This window comes from Bombina bombina, chromosome 1 (assembly GCF_027579735.1).
Source record: "Bombina bombina isolate aBomBom1 chromosome 1, aBomBom1.pri, whole genome shotgun sequence".
Lineage (NCBI taxonomy): Eukaryota > Metazoa > Chordata > Amphibia > Anura > Bombinatoridae > Bombina > Bombina bombina.
In genome coordinates, this window is record NC_069499.1 from 1,026,363,976 (window position 1) to 1,026,386,646 (window position 22,671).

Here is a 22,671-nt window from a genome sequence, read left to right on the forward strand (position 1 = left end):
ATGTATATATATATATATATATATATATATATATATATATGCATGCATTGGAGCCCTTTGTAGTTAACTTGCTTAAAACATATGTAAAATCAATATTTATGCAATATTCATATTCAATAAAATATTTTACCTGTGTATTTACTGTAACTATTTTACATTCTTTAAATAGGGGAATTTGTTCTATATATTTATAAATAGATAAATAAATATTCCTATATATATTTGCATATATATTTACCTATATCTATGTATTAATAAATAGAACATATTCTTTTATGCAAAGAATATTGAAATGTAAAACATACAAATTTTTATATCAGGTGTAGCGCAGTTGAGAAAATGCGATCGAGTTTCATGCTCCATTGAAGTTTAGGAGGAAATACATTTAAAGCCGGTCCCGACATTAGTAGTTCAGGCTTTTTACATGTGTCGGGCTAGCAAGCGAGCAAAATTTCTTTTTATTTCAACTTGTAATACGAGAGTTACCTGATGTGCAAAAGCTTATTTCAAGCAGAGTTAATGTGCAAGTAGAAGCGATTAATAGGGCTTCACTCGTTAATTTAGTCTTAAAATAGGAAAAGTTCCATGTTAATGATTATCCTTTAGGATATGCGGGCATGGTTTATCTGTACACTATTATTTTATGTTTCTAGATTTATGTACTAAACTTAAAACAGAATCCCTCTTAAAATGTTAATTTAAAACAATGTTACTTATTTTGCCTACTTTTATTGGTAAAATGTCTTTGATAATCGTGCACAGCTCCCCTAGAGAAGACAGAATTCTCCACCACTCTTAAATATTCAACATTTTGGGATGACAGTCTAACCAAAAAACGTTATCTCCTTTAATGTGTTCCCAATAATCCATTTTACCTGCTGGAGTATATAAATTGTTTACTAATAGCTCCTTAGCCTTTATATTGCATTTGAAATAGCTTAATATAGCCCGTGGTATCCCTACCTATTATGAAAGTTTCTGTACCTAGGATTAGACATGTGCAATTCGTTTCGGATCGATTCGGAAATTCGGAAAATTCTGCAAATTCTGAGATTTGGATCGATCCGAATTTCCAAATTAAAAATACTGCCGAATTTACAGAATAAATCCAAATTAGTTCGGATTTATTCGGTAAATTCGGATGGCCATGGATTACACTAGTATTGTACAGTTATTAGGTTTATATCACTCTGCTATGGGTTACACCTAATTTACAGTACATAATACTAGTCTAATACACCAGCACACATACCGAAATTCCAAATTTCCAAACTGAAATCGAACCGAATCCAGCCGAATTTTTTCGAATCCGAATGAATCCGAAACGAATTATGTTTTCGCGAATTCAAATCGATCTGAAACGAAATTCGAAAACCTCCGAATCAATACGAACCCGAAAATAAATTTTTTCGATCATGCACATATCTACTAGTATAGATAAACACAGCCAGCAGAAGAAATTACACTCTCAGTGGGAGGTGGAAGAGATAACACTCTAAAATGTTCATTTTCAATTGTTCCTTCCAAGTATTGTACAGAGACAGAGATAAGAAAGGGAAGCATTTGAATAATAAGATAACAAGATCTGATAACACTGAAAGCTTAGCCTATTTTGATGGGCTTTTGGTTTCAAAGAGGAAATCCTGCAACTTATTTTATAAAAAGAAGCATAAATGAGTAATTTCTCATACATTTTGTAAGCTACAGCTGGAATAACAAATCATAGGGAACACATTCAAGGAAAAACTATTTTACAGTGAACTGTCCCTTTAGGGACTGTGTGCCTGAAATGTCACAGATTGTATGGGCTGTAAAGGGACATTAAACCCCAAAATTTTCTTTCACGATTCACATAGAGAATACAATTTTAAACAACATTCTCATTTACTTCTATTATCTAATTTGCTTCATTCTTTATATATACTTTGTTGAGGAAATATCAATGCACATGGGTAAGCCAATCACACAAGGCATATATGTGCAGCTACCGATCAGCAGCTACGGAGCCTATCTATATATGCTTTTCAGCAAAGGATATCAAGAAAATGAAGCAAATGAGATAATAGAAGTAAATTAGAAAGTTGTTTAAAAATGCACGCTCTTCCTAAATCACGAAAGAAAACCTTTGGGTTTCATGTCCCTTTAAGCTCTAATAATGAGGAAATTTTATATATATATGTATATATATATATATATACACATAAAAAGAGCAGCGGTACAGCACTGTAGAGCCAATTTAGATCCAACTTGTCTGTTAAATGCACAGGAACAGAAAGGGGGTCCTGCAGCCCCTAAGGTGTAGACAAGGTAAATAAGTACTCTCCGCCCTGTTAAGGATAGGATTAGTGCCCATAAATCCAGTATCAGAAACAAAGATATGACATTACCAGTGACTGCCCATTTTACCATAGCAGGACATACAGTCAGTCAATTAAGGTTCCAGGTGATAGATCACATTCAAAAACTTAGGAGAGGGGGTAATAGGGAACTTTTTGTTTTTAAAAAAGAGAGGTATGGCGGTAACACCACCAGGGCACTCTACATCCGATAGGTTTAAACAAGGATTATGATTTACATTTGTTTGTGTAAATGATTTTTTGTATATATGTGTATTTTTTTCTCTTGTATTATACTAAGATTTTATAAATTGAGGATAAATATTGGAGCATTGTTTTTAAACAAATTTTATTGTAATCTACCGGTGAAGTACCTATTTTTAAAAATCCACTAGATGGCAGCACATCTTAGCGAAGATGGTGTATACATGATAAGTAAGAGTTACATTGTTAACCACAGGTGCTATAAATTTAAGGTTGTTACCTGTATTCCACAGAATGAGTAAGGGCTATGTAGGCCCAAAACGTAGCTGTTGTTTTTATTCTTTGAAACTTCAATAAAGGATGTTATCCTAAAGAAACAGTGCTGGGAATACTTTTTTTGCCTTATATACACACACACACATATATATATATATAATATATATATATATATATAATATATATATGTATGTATATACTATATATATATATATATATTTATATATATATATATATACTGATCAGCCACAACATTAAAACCACCAGCCTATTATTGTTTAAAATCCCAGTCATGCTGCCAAAACAGCTCTGATGCTCAAGGCATGGAATGCGGCAAGATCTCTTAAAGTGTCCTTTGGTATCTGGCATCAATACATTAGCAGCAGATCCTTAAGTTCTGCAGTTTCGAAGTGTGGCCTCCATGGATTGGATTTGTTTTTCCAGCACATCTCACAGATGCTCAATCTGATTTAGTTCTGGGGAATTTGGAGCCCAAGGCAAACACCTGAACTCTTTGTCATGTTCTTCAAACCATTCCTGAACAATTTTTGCATTATCCTGCTGGAAGATGCCAGCTTTCATCAGGGAACACCACTTGAAGAAGTGGTGTTGTCATGAAGAAGTGTACATGGTATGCAACAATCTCTAGGTAGGTGGTACATGTCAAAGTAACATTCACATGAATGCCAGGACCCAAGGTTACCCAGCAGAAGATTTCCCAGAGCATAACACTGCCTCCGCCGGCCTGCCTTCTTCCCATAGTGAGTACTGCTGCCATCTCTTCCCCAAGTAATTGACACACACACACACACGGCCATCCACCTGATCTAAAAGAAAATGTGATTTGTTAAACCCGGCAACCTTCTCCATTGCAGGCACTTGAGGTTGTGGACAGGGGTCATTATGGGAACTCTGACTGGTCTACTGGTACGCAGTCCCATATGCACTGTGTGTCCTGAAACCTTTCTATTATGGCCAGCATTATTTTTTTCAGCAATTTCAGCTACAGAAGCTCTTTCATGTTATCAGACCAGATGGGCTAGCCTTCAATCACCACGTGCATCAATAAGCCTTGAGCCTCCATGACCCTCATGCTGGTTCACTGGTTGTGCTTCCTTGTACCACTTTTGGTAGGTACTAACCACTGCATACAAGGAACACCCCATAACACTTGCCATTTTGTAGATGCTCTGACCAAGTCATCTAGCCATCACTATTTGGCCCTTATTAATGTCACTCAGATCTTTTTGCTTGCCCATTTTCCTGCTTCCAACATATGAAATTCAAGAACTGACTTGCTGCCTAATATATCCCACCCCATTGACAGGGGACATTGTGATGATATAATCAATGTTATTCACTTCTCCTGTCAGTGGATTTAATGTTGTGACTGATCAGTGTATATATAAAATAATATCAAATCTAGTGAACAATGTCCCTTTAAGAAAAGATATGACCTATGCAACTCTGCCCATGTTTTTTAGATGCATTTCAAATAAAATAACATTATAGCAGCATCTTTTTAGATGTTAAGACAAAAGTATTGCTCTATATTATAGTTGCCAAATTAGGGGCCATAGTATTTTTTTAATTATTTGGTTAAGGGTCGTTAGAAATCATACTAATACAATAAAATATTCTATAATCAAGATTTAAATGACTAAAGCATTAGAAAGACAATTAGCATTCATATGAGGGCTTACCTTTCCACTGACAAAGCAATCTTCAAGTTATCACCTGAGACAGAAAACTGTGCTCCTAGATGCACATCCTATAAAAGAAAATTTGATTTGCTAGTAAAAAAAATATCCTTTAAAAGAACAGTCTACACCTTAGTCATCTTGAAGTCTTATCTTACATTAAGCTGCAAATATCCTCTTGCACCCTTTTTATATCATGCAGCAGTAAGTTAAAAAGTTATTTTAACATGAACATTGTTTCTGGCGACTTTAAAATGGCTTCCAAGCTCCGCCCACTGATGACATCACAATCTGGACTGCATTTAGGCACTCTGTTGAATAGCATTGACAGTCTGTTGAATCCAACTAGTGAACCTTTTGTGATTTGGCACAATATGCAGCCCATATCATGATGTCATCAGTGGATAGAGCTTGGCAGCCATTTCAAAGTGGCCAGAAACAATATTCATTTAAAAATAACTTTTTTACCGTTCCAGCTGCATAATATAGAAAGGGATACAGGTGGCTATTAACAGCTTAATCTAAGGTAAGACTTTAAGATGAATAAGGTGTTGACTGTCCCTTTAAATAGAAAATAAAATAATTGGAATACATAGAGTACTTATTAATAGACCTTTAACCGTTTCCAATAATGGCAGTTAAATACAATTTGAAGTGGTAACAAGGAGGTAGAAGGGGCAGCATATAAGCATTATGATCCCAATTTATATTGATATTAATATTATTATGAAAAGAAGAAGAATATATGGTGATTTTTTTCTCAATGTATTTTAAAAACCAAGAAAAATAAAATAAAATATAATTTAAAAAATAAATATACAATGTGCAGAGGGGTTACAGTACTTATTGTGTATTATTAACAAATTATGTTGACAGTGATGTCTTTATTTGATTTTTACATATGTCCAAAATTGAGAGCACCTCTAATTGTACATAGATAAAGCATAGAGGTTTCCAGTATTTTGTTGCTGAATGTATAAATGTTTGTTTTTTGTTATGTAGATAAATATATTCTTAAGACTACTAACAGGTTTTACTGTTGAATTTCAATGGGTAGTTTGGCATGTAAGGAAGAGATCCTTTAAATATCTAAGACCTTTACCTTTGGTACACACAATACAAAAGTATAGAAATGTCATTGATGTCATATTGGACTTTTACTTACAACACCCAGAACACAAAGAGATGTCCGTGAAGTGGGTGAAGTAACAGCAAACACTTCGGATTTGACAAACATCGTCACAACGCCACGGTTTTTTTGCAGTGAGACCACAGGTGCAGCAGGAACAGTGATTTTGAGAACAAGTGGCTTTACTTCTTTATATATTTGGGCAACCTGCATTAAAAAATAATAATTTAAAACAAACAATTATATTTTTTGTAATGTTTATCAATATATTTGCTGGTTAATATTATGTTTAAATCATCTAAGTATTTGTTATTTTATGTTATGCTAGCTTAAATTATTAAGGGTTTATCAGCAAGGTTAGGTTACTAACCAAGGAATGGATTAAAAGATGCTACAAATACATCAAAAGATGTATATAGGAGACAGTTCTTTGTGAGGTAGAGATATAACACTTTGTCACTGTAACAGAGGAAACTTTCTTGATCCAGATAAAGCATGCACATATATATATATATATATATATATATATATATATATATATACACACAATTTACTTCCATTATCAAATGGAAATCAAATGTGTCAGTTTTCTTAAAGGGAACCACAACACCTACTGGACATAGTCTAAGCTAGCATTTTCAAATTGATCAAATTGTGCAAAAATAAACTAGCTCACAATGCTGTATGCAGTCTTTCATCTTACTGCATGCTGCTGTGGATAAAAGCTTTATTATTAAACATTGAACTGCAGCATTGGATTTGCTATGTTTGCTGCCATTTTTAAAGTAGGTTTCACAACAGTGGGTCACGTGATGCACACAGCACCAGCAATTACTAAATCATAGTGAGCCCTGCATTGTCTGAGAAGAACGGCTTCAGGCACTGTTATGTTTATAAATAGCACGAGCAGGGAAGGAAGTGTGAGGGGGGAGGAGAGGTGGATAGGGAGGCACAGGGGGAAGAAAGGCTCTGGAGGAACATATGTAAGGTAGATAAATGCAAATGTCTCTTGTTAAAATTTTTATGCAGCGTTCTTTCTTCCCCCTGTTCCTCCCTCTCCCCCTCTTCTCCCCCTCACACTTCCTTCCCTGCTCGTGCTATTTATAAACTCAACAGTGCCTGATGTCGTTCTTCTCAGACACTGCAGGGCTCACTATGATTTAGTAATAGCTGGTGCTGTGTGCATCATGTCACACAGTGTTGTGGAACGTATGTTACAAGATGGCAGCATACATAGCAAATTCAATGCTGCAGATCAACGTTTAAATTGTAAAGCTTTTAAATACCACAGAATGTGATAAGATAAAGACTGCATACAGAATTAAAGTCAGTTTATTTTGGATGAACAGAAAAAGTTGTGGTTCCCTTTAATCCTTTGTTGAAAACAAATATTTCACAGCTTGTGATTGACTGCTATCCTATGATATAGGAGACGGTGCTCTGACAAAATGCCGACGGACAGAACGCCGAAGCATGTTCCGACTTTGGCCAAGGGCAAATACGCTCTGGAGTGCTCTGTTCTAATCAGAGCCTCAGGCGCCACAACTGCCTCTGAGAACCTCACCATGGGTCCCAACCAGCACATCTTGTAATTCTCTGTCTGTGCAATTATCTATCTATATATATATATATATATATATATATATATTGATTCTATCTATTTATATATCTATCTATTGAATCTATTTATCAAATTTATATATCTATCGACTTTATCTATCTATTGCATCTATTTATCTTTCTAATCTATCAAATCTATCTACCTATTTCGTGGCCGGACTGTTATCTGACAGCCACTTGTGTATCGGACTATTATGCGTTGGCCAAATGTCCGTCTGCCAAATGTCTGTCGGCCAAATGTCGGTCGGCTAACAGTCTGGCCACATAGGAGACAGGATATTAATAGAAAATGGAAATTTGTCTGAAAAAATCTGCTGTCATTGGAAATTCTAACTAAATGTTATTACACTTACAACAATCTGAGTAAATATCTAGAGAAAGCCAGAGCTCAAATATTGTGTTTGTAGATAATAATGATGTACTGTGGCTGTAGGAAATGAATTAATCTAAAAGATGTGTAATTATTGCAGAAGCATTACAGTGCAATGCAGATTCATTTACATGTTCTTTTTGTAATGGTACTTAAAAAGCTTCATTCAATAACATTGATAGCAACATAAGGGTGGCATGATCTTTGTGATGTTGCATTTAAAACAACAATTTGCCAACTTTCATTTTTTCATTGTTTTGTGCCCTTGGATGAAGACTTACAGGCCCATTTATCAAGCTCCGTATGGAGCTTGAAGGGCCGTGTTTATGGCGAGTCTTCAGACTCGCCAGAAACACAAGTTATGAAGCAGCGGTCTAAAGACCGCTGCTCCATAACCCTGTCCGCCTGCTCAGAGCAGGCGGACAGAAATCGCCGGAAATCAACCCGATCGAATACGATTGGGTTGATTGACACCTCCCTGCTGGCGGCCGATTGGACGCGAGTCAGCAGGGGGCGGCGTTGCACCAGCAGCTCTTGTGAGCTGCTGGTGCAATGTTAAATGCGGAGAGCGTATTGCTCTCCGCATTTAGCGAGGTCTTGCGGACCTGATCCGCAGTGTCGGATCAGGTCCGCAAGCCCTTTGATAAATGGGCCCCTTAGAGAGTTATATATTTATTTTTCTCACTTTTATGAATCTGAATTTATGTTTGTGTCTATGTTTGTGTGTATTATTTCACCTGTGCTCTAGTTCAGATATCCTCAAAATGTGTATTGTTAGGGAGGCCTGGGGTATTAAAGCCAGTGCTCTAGGATATAAACAACACAGTCTTGATACATTTTAACAGTCCATTTTATTTTGCTCTACAAATGCAGATTACAGCAATGTTTGTTTGCAACAATTTAACACTGAATCCTACAAACAAAAACCTAGCTCCGTTTGAGCTCTTGCTAACAAAGTTTTTAGCTCTTACTAAACCAAGGTAAATTAAACTATCAAAAAATGCAGTATTTTCTGACCTAACTTTTAGCAGTTTTCTCAGCTTAACTGTAATGTGCTTCTCTGCAAGTGAATAATTCTGGACACTCTCTCTCTCTCTTTCTCTCTCTCTCACACACTCTCAACGTAGCAGCTGGATAACTAATTAAACGTCTTGATAATTTACAGGGGGGATCAATCGCTTCCTGATTCCTCCCTTTCAGCTAAATGTAAACTATGGAGCGGAGTCCTGGCCCACCCTTCTCTCCAGTGCCCTTCTCTTGGCAGTGCCTCACCTCTCATATGAAGCAAAATCATTAATGCTTGTAAATAAAAACAAATATTTATTTTTTCTCCATATTATGCTATGTAGAGAGGAATTGAGCAGATCGGCTCCTCTCCATTGCGCTACATGATTACTATTTGCTTTTGAGCTGAGAGTGCCATTGTCACCTACTGAGTGGCTGCAGCTCAGTGTGGCAAACAAGCCCCCATTTGAGGAAACTCTCATAGCTGCATCTTGGGCTTGGCACCAATCAGCGCTGGTACAGGCCCGGACTTAGAGGAAAAGGCGGAGCAGCACCAGCTACCTCAGGCAAGAGCAGGAAGAAGCCAGGAAAGAAGTTTACATGCGGCACAAGTGAGGATATGAATGTAAACACTTGAGTAGAGACAGACGGTAAGTAATTCATCCATTCGGTTAAGTTTATCAAATATTATTGCAGCATGCAAGATACATTTTTAATGTTGCATGCTGCAATTGTATTTGATAAACTTAACTGGGGGAGAACTACAAGTGCGGAGCTGGTCAGGGGCGCCGGATGCTTTGAAGCATTGGGGATTAACAGAGGCTTTAAATCAATAAATATGTTTGTTAGACTAAGTTAGCAGAAAATAGAAGCAATAAAGCGATAGTAAATCACAGCAGCTTAGAAAGACCTACAATATATTGTCACAAAATACATTTGTATCTTCAGTAATTTGGATGATTTTGGTTTACTACACTATTATGTATTTTGTTCTATCCAAGAGTAGAACTTTGGCATCTTTGTGTCTCATATCTGCTGTGAGCAGCTGAGTACATCTATACTATTATTGAGTTTGTAATGTCCGTCGCTGTCAGCAGTTGCGCATGGATCCTCAAAGGAATGTTGGATGCGCATGCAGCCGCCTCGCGGCAACAGACAGCTTCAGGACCGGAGCTCCAACTCTCAGCTGTAACATAACAGCTGAGAGGTGGAGCTTCTGAAGCTTGAGGCATCTGCCACATATGGAGCTGGAGCGCGATCAGTGAGCAAAAAAGAGGGGGAGAGAGAGTGCAAAAGAGAGGGGGAGAGAAAGAGCAAAATAGAGGGGGAGAGAGAGAGCAAAAGAGAGGGGGAGAGAAAGAGCAAAATAGAGGGGGAGAGAGAGAGCAAAAGAGAGCGGATAGAGAGAGTCCAAAAGAGAGGGGGAGAGAGTGCAAAAGAGAGGGGGAGAGAGAGCGCAAAAGAGAGGGGGAGAGAGAGAGAGGGAGAGCAAAAACAAACGAGAGGGGAGAGCAAAAGAGAGGGGAGAGAGAGAGCAAATGAGAGCTGGAGAGAGAGCAAAAGAGAGGGGAGAGAGAGCAAAAGAGAGGGGGAGAGAGCAAAATAGAGGGGAGAGAGAGCACAAAAGAGAGGGGAGAGGGAGAGCAAAAAGAGAGGGGGAGAGAGAGAAAAAGAGAGGGGGAGAAAGAGCAAAAGAGAGGGGGGAGGGAGAGAGAGCAAAAGAAAGGGGGGGGGGGGATAGAGAGCAAAAGGGGTGGTGAAATAATCCACCTGGATGGCAGGGTGATGAAAGAATCTACCTGGATGCAGTGGATCCAGGTGGATTTCAAAAATGGACCTAATAAACCGCCCTTCCGAAAATGGCAGGGTGGTTCCGTCACCACAAAAGACTGCCCTCTAGCCAGGCTTTCCCACTTATTTATATAAAAGAAGAGTTACAAAATAGGTTGTTTCTAAATCTGTAGTTTAAACAAAAATTAGACTGCAGGGCAGGCTTATCGACTAGTTAGTTATAATAATAATAGTTTCATGATAAAATAACTGGAGCAGATTGTTTTATTTTTATTTCAAAATCCAAACTGTCCAATAGAAATAGACTGTGTTATGAATGGCATTATTTCAGTTACTGTCATCTTATCGTCACTCATTCACACCTGTGTGATGAACTGCAGTGTAACAGTTTGTTTATATGCTCTTTGCTCTAATGGTTACTGTGCATCGGATTATTACTGCACTAGAGTATTATTCCAACTTTATCAAATGTAGGTCATCAACCATATGATCACATATTCAATTTATCCTTTAGCTATGCCTGTCATAATCACTTATGGCCACTTGAAGGAGCTAGGTGTTATATATACAGTGACTTTGTACCGTATAATTTAGAATATATTAATTAAAACAAACTTTTTTGTGCTACTTTTAAATCATTTGGGTTTTTTTTATGCTTGAGGAGCATTGTCCCTATCACATTACTCCTAACAATTGCCCACTGTGTTTTAAGGACATAGAAGGCATCTATGGGAGTGTTTGTGGCACTGTCCCATTATTATTATTTTTTTTTTTAGACCCGGACTGTGCCAACTGCATAATATCTATACTTCATAAATATAGTTCATACACATATTTCCTTCATATTTTATTTTTTAGAAATATTGTTCATACTATACATATTTAGTACACAAAAAACCCCCACAAAAAACAAAAACCAACAACACATATTTGTTGCATTTAGAACTGGAGATTATAAAATGTAATTAAAAAAAAAATTCTCCTATGCTAAATAGACCTAATTCATTTTTTTCAAGTGTCCCTATCAGCCAATAACTATTAATACAACAGTGTTTGTTGCAAGCAAACATTCATTTTCTGATACAATTAAAAATAATTTAAACAGCTGCCTGTTCGCACTGCCTCCCTACATATGTGGAATACTCTATAAATTGTTGTCCTTAATTGGCGAATAGGAACATTTGTATTCATTGTATTTTTTATAATAGGAAATAGCACGGAAATACTCCTGGGGTACTACAATTAACTAGTTAAGCCTGGTGGCCACTCTAACATAATAGGGACCGTTGGTAATTGCAGTATCCTGTTTGGTGGGGGATCATTACCAGCTATATGCTGTTCCTGCAATTTCTACATTATAGTGTGGTTCCTTGCATTTTATAGTGCTCACAAGTTATATGTGTAGGGGGGCAGCCCTGTATTTTTGTGTTTTAATAAATATTTTTTATAAGTGATGGCAATGTCCATTTATTTTAATAAAATTTATTAAGTGTTTGACCCCTTTTCCAATCTAATGATTTTTAGTAACCACTCTTTATATATGTGTGCCATATAATGCTTCTTTCTTTTCTACTTAATACACTTGCATTTTAGCCAATCAGTGCTGGGGGTGAGCACAATGTTATCTATAAGGCAAACATGAATTAGTGCTGTCTAGCTGGGAAAAACTGTCAAAATGCACTGAGATAAGACGCAACCTTCAAGGGCTTTTAAATTAGCATATGAGCCTACATTATTTAGTTTTAAACAAAGAAATACAAGCGAACAAAGCAAATGTGATTGTATAAGAAAATTGGACTGTTGTTTAAAATTGCATGCCATGGGGGGTAGTTATCAACGCGTCTACTTTTCCTGCCTTCGCCGGCCCAATACGCCCGCCTAAGCTCGCCTCACATCGCCGCCGCCGCGGACCTGCAAAAATTCACCTAAGTTATCAAAAAAGATGTCAAAAAGCCACGCACCAAGTACGGGGCGATGAGCAGCGGATTGTGAGAGTTATCACTCATCCGATCTTGCTGCTCTTCAGCTTTTTTACAGCTTCCTTGCTAGCCTGTCACTAAGCACCCACACTAAACTACACTGTTCTACCCCCTATACCGGCGCCCCCCGGAGCCCCCCACAACTAAATAAAGTTAGTAACCCCTAAACCGCCGCTCCTAGACCCCGCCGCAACACTTATAAATGTATTAACCCCTAAACCGCCGCTCCCGGACACCGCCGCAACCTACATTCTACTTAGTAACCCCTATCCTGCCCCCCCCTATACCGTCGCCCTCTATAATAAAGTTATTAACCCCTATCCTGCTGATCCAGCACCTCGCCGCAACTAAATAAATAGTTTAACCCCTAAACCGCCGCTCCCTGACCCCGCTGCAACCTATATTAAACTTATTAACCTCTAATCTGCCCCCCCTACACCGTCGCCACCTATAATAAATTTATTAACCCCTACACCGCCGCCACTGTAATAAATTTATTAACCCCTAAACCTAAGTCTAACACTAACCCTAACACCCCCTAACTTAAATATTAATTAAATAAATCTAAATAATATTTCTATTATGAACTAAATTAATCCTATTTAAAACTAAATACTTACCTTTAAAATAAACCCTAATATAGCTACAATATAAATAATAATTATATTGTAGCTATGTTAGGATTTATATTTATTTTACAGGCAACTTTCAATTTATTTTAACCAGGTACAATAGCTATTAAATAGTTATTAACTATTTAATAGCTTACCTAGCTAAAATAAAGAGAAATTTACCTGTAAAATAAAAACTAACCTAAGTTACAATTACACCTACCATTACACTATACTTTAATAAATTATTCCTATTTAAAACTAAATACTTACCTGTAAAATAAACCCTAAGATAGCTACAATGTAATTAATAATTACATTGTAGCTATTTTAGGATTTATATTTATTTTACAGGTAACTTTGTATTTATTTTAGCTAGTTAGAATAGTTATTAAATAGTTATTAACTATTTAATAACTACCTAGCTAAAAGAAATACAAAATTACCTGTAAAATAAATCCTAACCTAAGTTACAATTAAACCTAACACTACACTATCATTAAGTTAATTAAATAAATTAACTACAAATAACTACAATTAAATACAATTACATAAACTAACTAAAGTACAAAAAATAAAAAAGCTAAGTTACAAAAAATAAAAAAAATAAGATACAAACATTTTAAAAATATTACAACAATTTTAAGCTACTTACACCTAATCTAAGCCCCCTAATAAAATAACAACCCCCCCCAAAATAAAAAAATGCCCTACCCTATTCTAAATTAAAAAAGTTCAAAGCTCTTTTACCTTACCAGCCCTTAAAAGGGCCTTTTGTGGGGCATGCCCCAAAGAATTCAGCTCTTTTGCCTGTAAAAGAAAAATACAACCCCCCCAACATTAAAACCCACCACCCACATACCCCTAATCTAACCCAAACCCCCCTTAAAATAACCTAACACTAATCCCCTGAAGATCATCCTACCTTGAGTCGTCTTCACTCAGCCGAGCAGCGATGGAACTGAAGAGGAGATCCGGAGCGGCAGAAGTTATCCTCCAAGGGGCGCTGAAGAAATCTTCCATCTGATGAAGGGATCCTCCAGTCGGCGCTGAAGAAGTCTTCCATCCGGGCGATGTCATCTTCCAAGAGGCACTGAAGAAGTCTTCTATCCGGGGGATGTCATCTTCCAAGCGGGGTCTTCAATCTTCAATCTTCATCCCTCCGACGCGGAACATCCTTCTTTACCGACGGACTACCGACGAATGAAGGCTCCTTTAAGGGACGTCATCCAAGATGGCGTCCCTTCAATTCCAATTGGCTGATAGGATTCTATCAGCCAATCGGAATTAAGGTAGGAAAAATCTGATTGGCTGATTGAATCAGCCAATTGGTTTATTTTAAAGGTAAGTATTTAGTTTTAAATAGGATTAATTTAATTAATAATAGAAATATTATTTAGATTTATTTAATTAATATTTAAGTTAGGGGGGTTAGGGTTAGTGTTAGACTTAGGTTTAGGGGTTAATAAATTTATTACAGTGGCGGCGGTGTAGTGGGGGGCAGGATAGGGGTTAATAAATGTACAGGGAGTGCAGAATTATTAGGCAAGTTGTATTTTTGAGGATTAATTTTATTATTGAACAACAACCATGTTCTCAATGAACCCAAAAAACTCATTAATATCAAAGCTGAATAGTTTTGGAAGTAGTTTTTGGTTTGTTTTTAGTTATAGCTATTTTAGGGGGATATCTGTGTGTGCAGGTGACTATTACTGTGCATAATTATTAGGCAACTTAACAAAAAACAAATATATACCCATTTCAATTATTTATTTTTACCAGTGAAACCAATATAACATCTCAACATTCACAAATATACATTTCTGACATTCAAAAACAAAACAAAAACAAATCAGTGACCAATATAGCCACCTTTCTTTGCAAGGACACTCAAAAGCCTGCCATCCATGGATTCTGTCAGTGTTTTGATCTGTTCACCATCAACATTGCGTGCAGCAGCAACCACAGCCTCCCAGACACTGTTCAGAGAGGTGTACTGTTTTCCCTCCTTGTAAATCTCACATTTGATGATGGACCACAGGTTCTCAATGGGGTTCAGATCAGGTGAACAAGGAGGCCATGTCATTAGATTTTCTTCTTTTATACCCTTTCTTGCCAGCCATGCTGTGGAGTACTTGGACGCATGTGATGGAGCATTGTCCTGCATGAAAATCATGTTTTTCTTGAAGGATGCAGACTTCTTCCTGTACCACTGCTTGAAGAAGGTGTCTTCCAGAAACTGGCAGTAGGACTGGGAGTTGATCTTGACTCCATCCTCAACCCGAAAAGGCCCCACAAGCTCATCTTTGATGATACCAGCCCAAACCAGTACTCCACCTCCACCTTGCTGGCGTCTGAGTCGGACTGGAGCTCTCTGCCCTTTACCAATCCAGCCACGGGTCCATCCATCTGGCCCATCAAGACTCACTCTCATTTCATCAGTCCATAAAACCTTAGAAAAATCAGTCTTGAGATATTTCTTGGCCCAGTCTTGACGTTTCAGCTTGTGTGTCTTGTTCAGTGGTGGTCGTCTTTCAGCCTTTCTTACCTTGGCCATGTCTCTGAGTATTGCACACCTTGTGCTTTTGGGCACTCCAGTGATGTTGCAGCTCTGAAATATGGCCAAACTGGTGGCAAGTGACTATTTTGAATGAAACGCTTGATTGTTCGATGATCACGCTTCAGAAGCTTTGGAATTTTAAGAGTGCTGCATCCCTCTGCAAGATATCTCACTATTTGTGACTTTTCTGAGCCTGTCAAGTCCTTCTTTTGACCCATTTTGCCAAAGGAAAGTTGCCTAATAATTATGCACACCTGATATAGGGTGTTGATGTCATTAGACCACGCCCCTTCTCATTACAGAGATGCACATTACCTAATATGCTTAATTGGTAGTAGGCTTTCGAGCCTATACAGCTTGGAGTAAGACAACATGCATAAAGAGGATCATGTGGTCAAAATACTCATTTGCCTAATAATTCTGCACTCCCTGTATTATAGGTGGCAACGGTGTAGGGGGGGCAGATTAGGGGTTAATAAATTTAATATAGGTTGCGGCAGGGTCCAGGAGCGGCGGTTTAGGGGTTAAACTATTTATTTAGTTGCGGCGAGGTGCGGGATCAGCAGGATAGGGGTTAATAACTTTATTATAGAGGGCGGCGGTATAGGGGGGCAGGATATGGGTTACTAGGTATAATGTAGGTTGCGGCAGTGTCTGGGAGCGGTGGTTTATGGGTTAATACATTTATTATAGTTGCGGCGGGGTCAGGGAGCGGCGGTTTAGCGGTTAATATGTATAGAGTAGCTTGCGGTGGGCTCCGGGAGTGGCGGTTTAGGGGGTAATAACTTTATTTAGTTGCAGCGGTGTAGGGGGGGCAGATAAGGGGTGTTTAGACTCGGGGTATATGTTAGGGTGTTAGGTGTAGACAGCTCCCATAGAAATCAATAACTTGTACTTTCGCTATGGTCATTGATTCCTATGGGATCCGCCACCTCCAGGGCGGCGGATTGAAAACCATGTACGCTGGGCCGGAAAAGTGCCGAGCGTACCTGCTAGTTTTTTGATAACTAGCAAAAGTAGTCAGATTGTGCCGCACTTGTGTGCGGAACATCTGGAATGACGTAAGAATCGATCTGTGCCGGACTGAGTCTGGTGGATCGAAGCTTACGTCACAAAATTCTACTTTTGCCGGTCTCTAGCCTTTGATAACTAAGGCGAATCAGCCTCGCCACAAATACGCTGCGGAATTCCAGCGTATTTGAGGTTGACGGCTTGATAACTAGGCCCCCCATATCTTAATCATGAAAGTTTTATTTTGACTAAACTGTCCCTTTAAAGAAACAGTAAAGTTTAAATTAAACTTTCATGATTCAGAAAGAACATACAATTTTGAACAAATTTCCAATTTACTTCTATTATTTAATTTGCTTTGTCCTCTTGGTATTCTTTTTTTTATAAGCATACCTAGATAGCATCGGGAGCAGCAACATATATGCCTCTTGTCATTTGTTCACCAGATGAACAATGAGAATATGTATGCTACTGCTGTATGCATGTAGTATAGTTGGTATACTGTCCAAAAGGGTATAACCGCCACACTCCCAATGACAAGTACTCCACTACACTAGTAACCCCTTAACCACCACACCCCCACATCTTAAAGTAACCTTTACACTTTTAACCCTTAAATTGCCACACCCCCACACTGCAAAGTATCACTACACTATTCCTAAACCGCCTCAACCCACATCGCAAAGTACCCCTCTACACTGTTAACTCCTAAACTGCCACAACCCCCATTGCAAAGTACCCACTAACCTCTAAACCCCCTAAAAAGCTAACCCCCCTTACACCCCTAAACTAATAACCCATAAGTTACCAAAAGAAAATCGCAAAATACCCACTAATATCTAAAACCCCTAACCAGCTAACCCCCTAACCTAACGTCCCCTAAGTTACCCCCAAAAAACTAGCTTAACCTGAAAAAAAACACAAAAAACTAGCATTACAAAAAAAAACCCTACCATTACAAAAAAAAGAAAAACAAACAAACCTTAGGGTTATGCCTATTTAAAACTAAAGCCCCACTTAAAAAAAACACCCCAAAATAAAAAACACTATACTAACATTAAAATAAACTATAGTGATAGGACTTATAATACAAGTAACACCCCCCAAAAAAAAATAAAAGCCTATCTTTTTTTTGTGTAATCGTGGTTTTTTAATTATCAATAATGTTAGCTTTTTATGTAATGTTAGGGTTTTTTATGTAATTTTAGTTTTTTATCTTTTTATGCAATGATAGATTTTTATTTGTTGGTAGCTTAAGGGGTGTTAGGTTAGTGGTGTTGGTGGATAGCTGGTTAGGGGGTTTAGAGGTTAGTGGGTACTTTGCAATGGGGTTGTGATGTTTTAGGAGTTGATTGTGTGGGGGGTACTTTGCTATGTAGGGGTGAGATGGTTTATGGGTTAATAGTGTTGCAGGTACTTTACAATCTGGGGGTGTGGTGGTTTAGGGGTGAATAGCATAAAGGGGTACTTTGTGATGTGGGAGTGTGGCAGTTTAGGGGTTAATAGTGTAGCTGGTACTTTGGAACCTGGGGGTGTGGCGGTTTAGGGTTAATAGTGTAGTGGGGTACTTTGCGATGGGCTATGTGGTGTTTTAGTGGTTATTAAAGTAGGTCTCTTATGATGATTGGGGTAAGCGGGTAAGTATTTTTCTCAGCTTTTTACACTCCCTTGAACTCTATGGTGCTTCAGTTAACAAATTTGCAATATTATAACTTCAGCTTTTTGCGCTCGTCAGGTTAGCATGTGAGAGATTCATTTTTATTTTCAACTTGTAATACACATGCCGATGTTGGGAAATACAACAGCATGTACTATACCATATGTATGAACAACATTAATGCTGTAGATGGCGCTGTTCAGTTTATATTGCTGATTGTTTATATCTGTGATCTTGTTCATTCTTTTATACAGGAAGGAAGTTGTTCTTTAATCTCTTTTGTGTTTTTCCTCCTCTGTGTGTGCAGACTATCGTTTTACAAGTCTTTTGGTATGTTCTAAATATTGCTGATGCATCTGTACAAGTAAAGCCTAATGCAGTTTTCTTTAAAAGCTTCCAGTGTCTTTTTGATACATACACCAACAGGTTATGGGCCCAGACACTGAAAAAAAACAAAAACTACAAGTCAGTAAGTGTTGCATCTATGATCCAAGCAAATACTGTGTGAGGAAACAAGAGCTGCATCCAAATTACTGAAAGATGGCAAGTGGTTCAGATGTGAAATATGCAATAGTGAAGGTAAACAATACCAACTACCAGCTGTGGAAGTTTAAGCTTGAAATGCTGTTCTCCAAAGATGATTTATGGGAGGTGCTGGATACAAACAGACCCACTGATAATCCAGGGGAATGGGACAAGAAAAACAGGCAAGCAAAAGCAGTTATAAGCCTGTTAGTGGAGGATGATCAACTCATTCACATAAGAAAAGAAAACACAGCTAAAGGTATGTGGACTGCACTACAAAAACTGCATGAGAGTTCAAACTTAAATAGTAAACTATATTTGCTGCGCAAACTATATAAGATGAGGCTGGAAAAAGGCCAGGAAATGTGTGAACATGTGAATGCTATGCTAGAGATTGTGGAACAGCTATGAGCAATTGGAGAAGAAATTAAAGACAATCATATAGTAGCATTGTTACTATGCAGCCTTCCAGAGTCATATAGTGCCCTTATCAATGCTCTAGAAACCAAACCTGAACAAGAACTAACACTAGAATATGCTAAGGGAAAACTAATTGATGAATATAATAGAAGAAAGGAAAACATGCATAGTGAAGAAAATGAGAGATCAGAGGTAGCTCTGAAGGCGCAAGAAGGCACAAAAGAAAACAGAGAAACCAGAGTGTGTTTTCGCTGCAAAAAGGTCGGTCACCTGAAAAAGAACTGCTCAATCTGGAAAGCTGAACAGCGTAGGTTAGAAAGACCTACAAGAGAAAGAGCTAAGGCAGCCACAAAGCAAACTGCAGCTGCATCATTGAGCGGCAGTTTTAAAGTGACTCAGAATAGTACACCACACGGATGGTGCATTGACTCAGGGGCAACTAGTCACATGACAAGTGATGAGACATTCTTCACAGAAATTGATTTCAATACTAAAGATAAAGTCTTCCTAGCAAATGGGAAAAGTATTACAGCTGAAGGTAATGGTCAAGGGTTCCTGACTTGCATCACACCATCAGGAGGTAAGCAAAGCATTCTAGTAAAGAATGTTCTGTACGACCCAAGTTTAGAAGGAAGCCTCCTATCAGTGAAAACTCTTGCTAACAATGGACTCACAGTTCAGTTCCAAAGCAATGAATGCACAATTCGAAACAGGAAACAAATCCTAGCAAAAGGAAGATTGAACGAACACCTGTACAAACTTATCACTGAAAGGAAGCATGCCAAAACAGCCATTCATAATCCACACAACAAATGTATCCACCTGTGGCACAGGCGATTAGGGCATCGAAACCCAGAGGCCATAAAGGAACTTGCAAAGGAAGGTTTATCAGAAGACATGATAATTTTGCCTTGTGACATGCTCATGAAGTGCACATGTTGTATCAAAGCAAAGGCCACACGTACCCCACTTCCACAAGCCAGTCAAAGAAAAACCACTCACCCCATGGAACTCATACACAGTGATGTGTGTGGACCAATGAAAACCCCCACACCCGGCGTGAACAGATATTTACTGACTTTCATTGACGATTATTCCAGGTACACAACAACATATCTGATGAAGCACAAAAGTGAGACATCAGAGAAACTTCAAGAATTTATAGCTACATTCAGCAATAAATTTCAACGGAAACCAGGAACAATACGTACCAACAACGGAGGGGAATATATGAGTAAGGAAGTGGAGTCATACATGAAGAAACAAGGCATTATACACCAAACAACTGTACCATACACTCCTGAGCAAAATGGTGTTGCAGAAAGGAAAAATCGCACCCTTATAGAAATGGCAAGATGCATGCTTTCAGACGCCAATTTACCTAGCCAGTACTGGGGTGAAGCAATAATGACTGCAACATACTTACAGAACAGGCTACCATCAAAAACTATTGAGAGTACCCCATATGAAATGTGGAATGGATCAAAACCTAGTATGGGGCATATTGGAGTGTTTGGATGTAAAGCATATGCCCATGTTCCAAGTGAGAAACGCTCCAAATTAGAGAACACAGCCATAGAAGGCATTCTTATGGGCTACAGTGAATAAAGTAAAGGCTATAGAATTCTTCATCCAAAGACCAACAAGATCACAATAAGTCGCAGTGTTTATTTCGATGAAAGTCAAACATCAGAAAAAATGTCCCTCGAAAGCCATAAAGAGAACCTCTCCATTGAATCAGCAAGAGATGCTGACCAAAGTGAAGCTGTACAGGAGACAGAGCAAGAAGTGGAGCTCACAATAGAAAAAACAGCTACTCACAATCCAATAGAACTCACTGAACAACCAGAAATCAGAAAATCGACTCGGGTGATGAAAGGTATACCACCCCGCAAGCTGTCATACATCGCTAAGACACATGAAACACTCGAACCAACATCCTGGGAAGATATAGAAAAATTGCCAAAAAGGGAAGCCAACCAATGGAGAAAAGCAGCCGAAGAAGAAATAAAATCACTTCAGGAAAATAAAACCTGGACACTCACTAAGCTCCCCCCGGTCGCAAAGCTATAGGAAGCAAATGGACTTTTAAAGTAAAATACGATGCAGAAGGAAATATCCACAGATACAAGGCAAGATTAGTTGCAAAGGGATACTCACAGAAATTTGGAGAAGATTATGATGAAACTTTTGCTCCAGTTGTAAAACACTCCACCATCAGAGCGCTCCTTAGCATTGCAGCCGGAAAGGGAATGCAAGTGAGGCACCTGGACGTCAAAACTGCTTTCCTATATGGAGACATCAAGAAGGATCTCTACATGGAACAGCCACCTGGATTTGAGAGGGAACAGAACCTTGTATGCAAACTTCAAAAGAGCATCTATGGACTAAAGCAAGCTGCGAGAATGTTGAATTGAAAAGTGAATGAAGTACTCATGAAACAAGGATTCTCAAGAAGCAAAGCAGATCCATGTCTATATTCAAGGCATCAAGAAAACAAATGGATATACATCCTAATTTATGTTGATGACATCATAACTTTTTTTGAACAAGAAGGGGACTGTGACCAAATAGTTCATATATTAAAACAGAACTTTGAGATTAAAGAACTAGGGAACATAACTCATTATTTAGGAATCCAAATAGAAAGGGAAGAGGATTGAAGCTATCTTCTTAACCAAAGTCAGAAAATTACAGAAATATTAGAGCAATTTCACATGCAAGATGCAAAAGAGGTGAAAACACCTATGGAACGAGATTACCTGAAAAACAACGGAATAGAAAACTTGTTACCCAATAATGACAATTACCGCAGGGCAATTGGAAAATTGCTATACATTACCACCGTGACAAGACCAGACATTGCCGCAGCAATAGGTATACTCTGTAGAAAAGTTGCGACACCATGTCAACTCGACTGGAATGCAGTAAAGAGGGTGATACAGTACCTAAAAGGAACAATTCGGATGAAGCTGCGACTGCCAGCAACATCAAACCCAAAACTAATTGGATATGTTGATGCTGATTGGGCCGGAGATACCACTGACCGCAAATCTACAAGTGGTTACATCTTCCAGTATGGAGAAGGAACAATAAGTTGGTCCAGTCGAAAACAAGCAACTGTTGCACTCTCTTCAACGGAAGCAGAATATATAGCAGCAGCACATGCATGTCAAGAAGCAATTTGGATTTGTCAACTTTTTCAAGACATGGGACTGGATGTGTCTAAACCCATACCAATTCTTGAAGACAACCAAGGGTATATAAAGTTGACACAATCAGAAAGAGTGAATCCTCGAACCAAGCACATTGATGTAAAATATCATTTACTCAGGGACATGCAAGAACAAGGTATTATTGTCATTCAATACTGCCCATCAGAAGAGATGACTGCAGACGCACTCACAAAGCTGTTGCCAAAGGAACGGCATTGTTTTCTTCAAAAGAAACTGAATGTAGTGTAATTACGTACATGCC

The 22,671-nt window shown here is 38.3% G+C and overlaps 1 protein-coding gene across 1 annotated transcript in view; it reads right to left on the reverse strand.

Moving 5' to 3' along the window:
• Window positions 1-22,671, reverse strand: part of LOC128662634 (BPI fold-containing family B member 4-like) — a 123,200-nt gene that overhangs the window by 27,544 nt on the left and 72,985 nt on the right. Inside the window, exons 10-11 of the mRNA XM_053716498.1 lie at window positions 5,682-5,852; window positions 4,520-4,587 (exon numbers count right to left, since the gene is read on the reverse strand). Of these exons, the coding sequence (XP_053572473.1) occupies window positions 4,520-4,587; window positions 5,682-5,852 (239 nt within the window). The remainder of the gene's footprint in view (window positions 1-4,519; window positions 4,588-5,681; window positions 5,853-22,671) is intronic.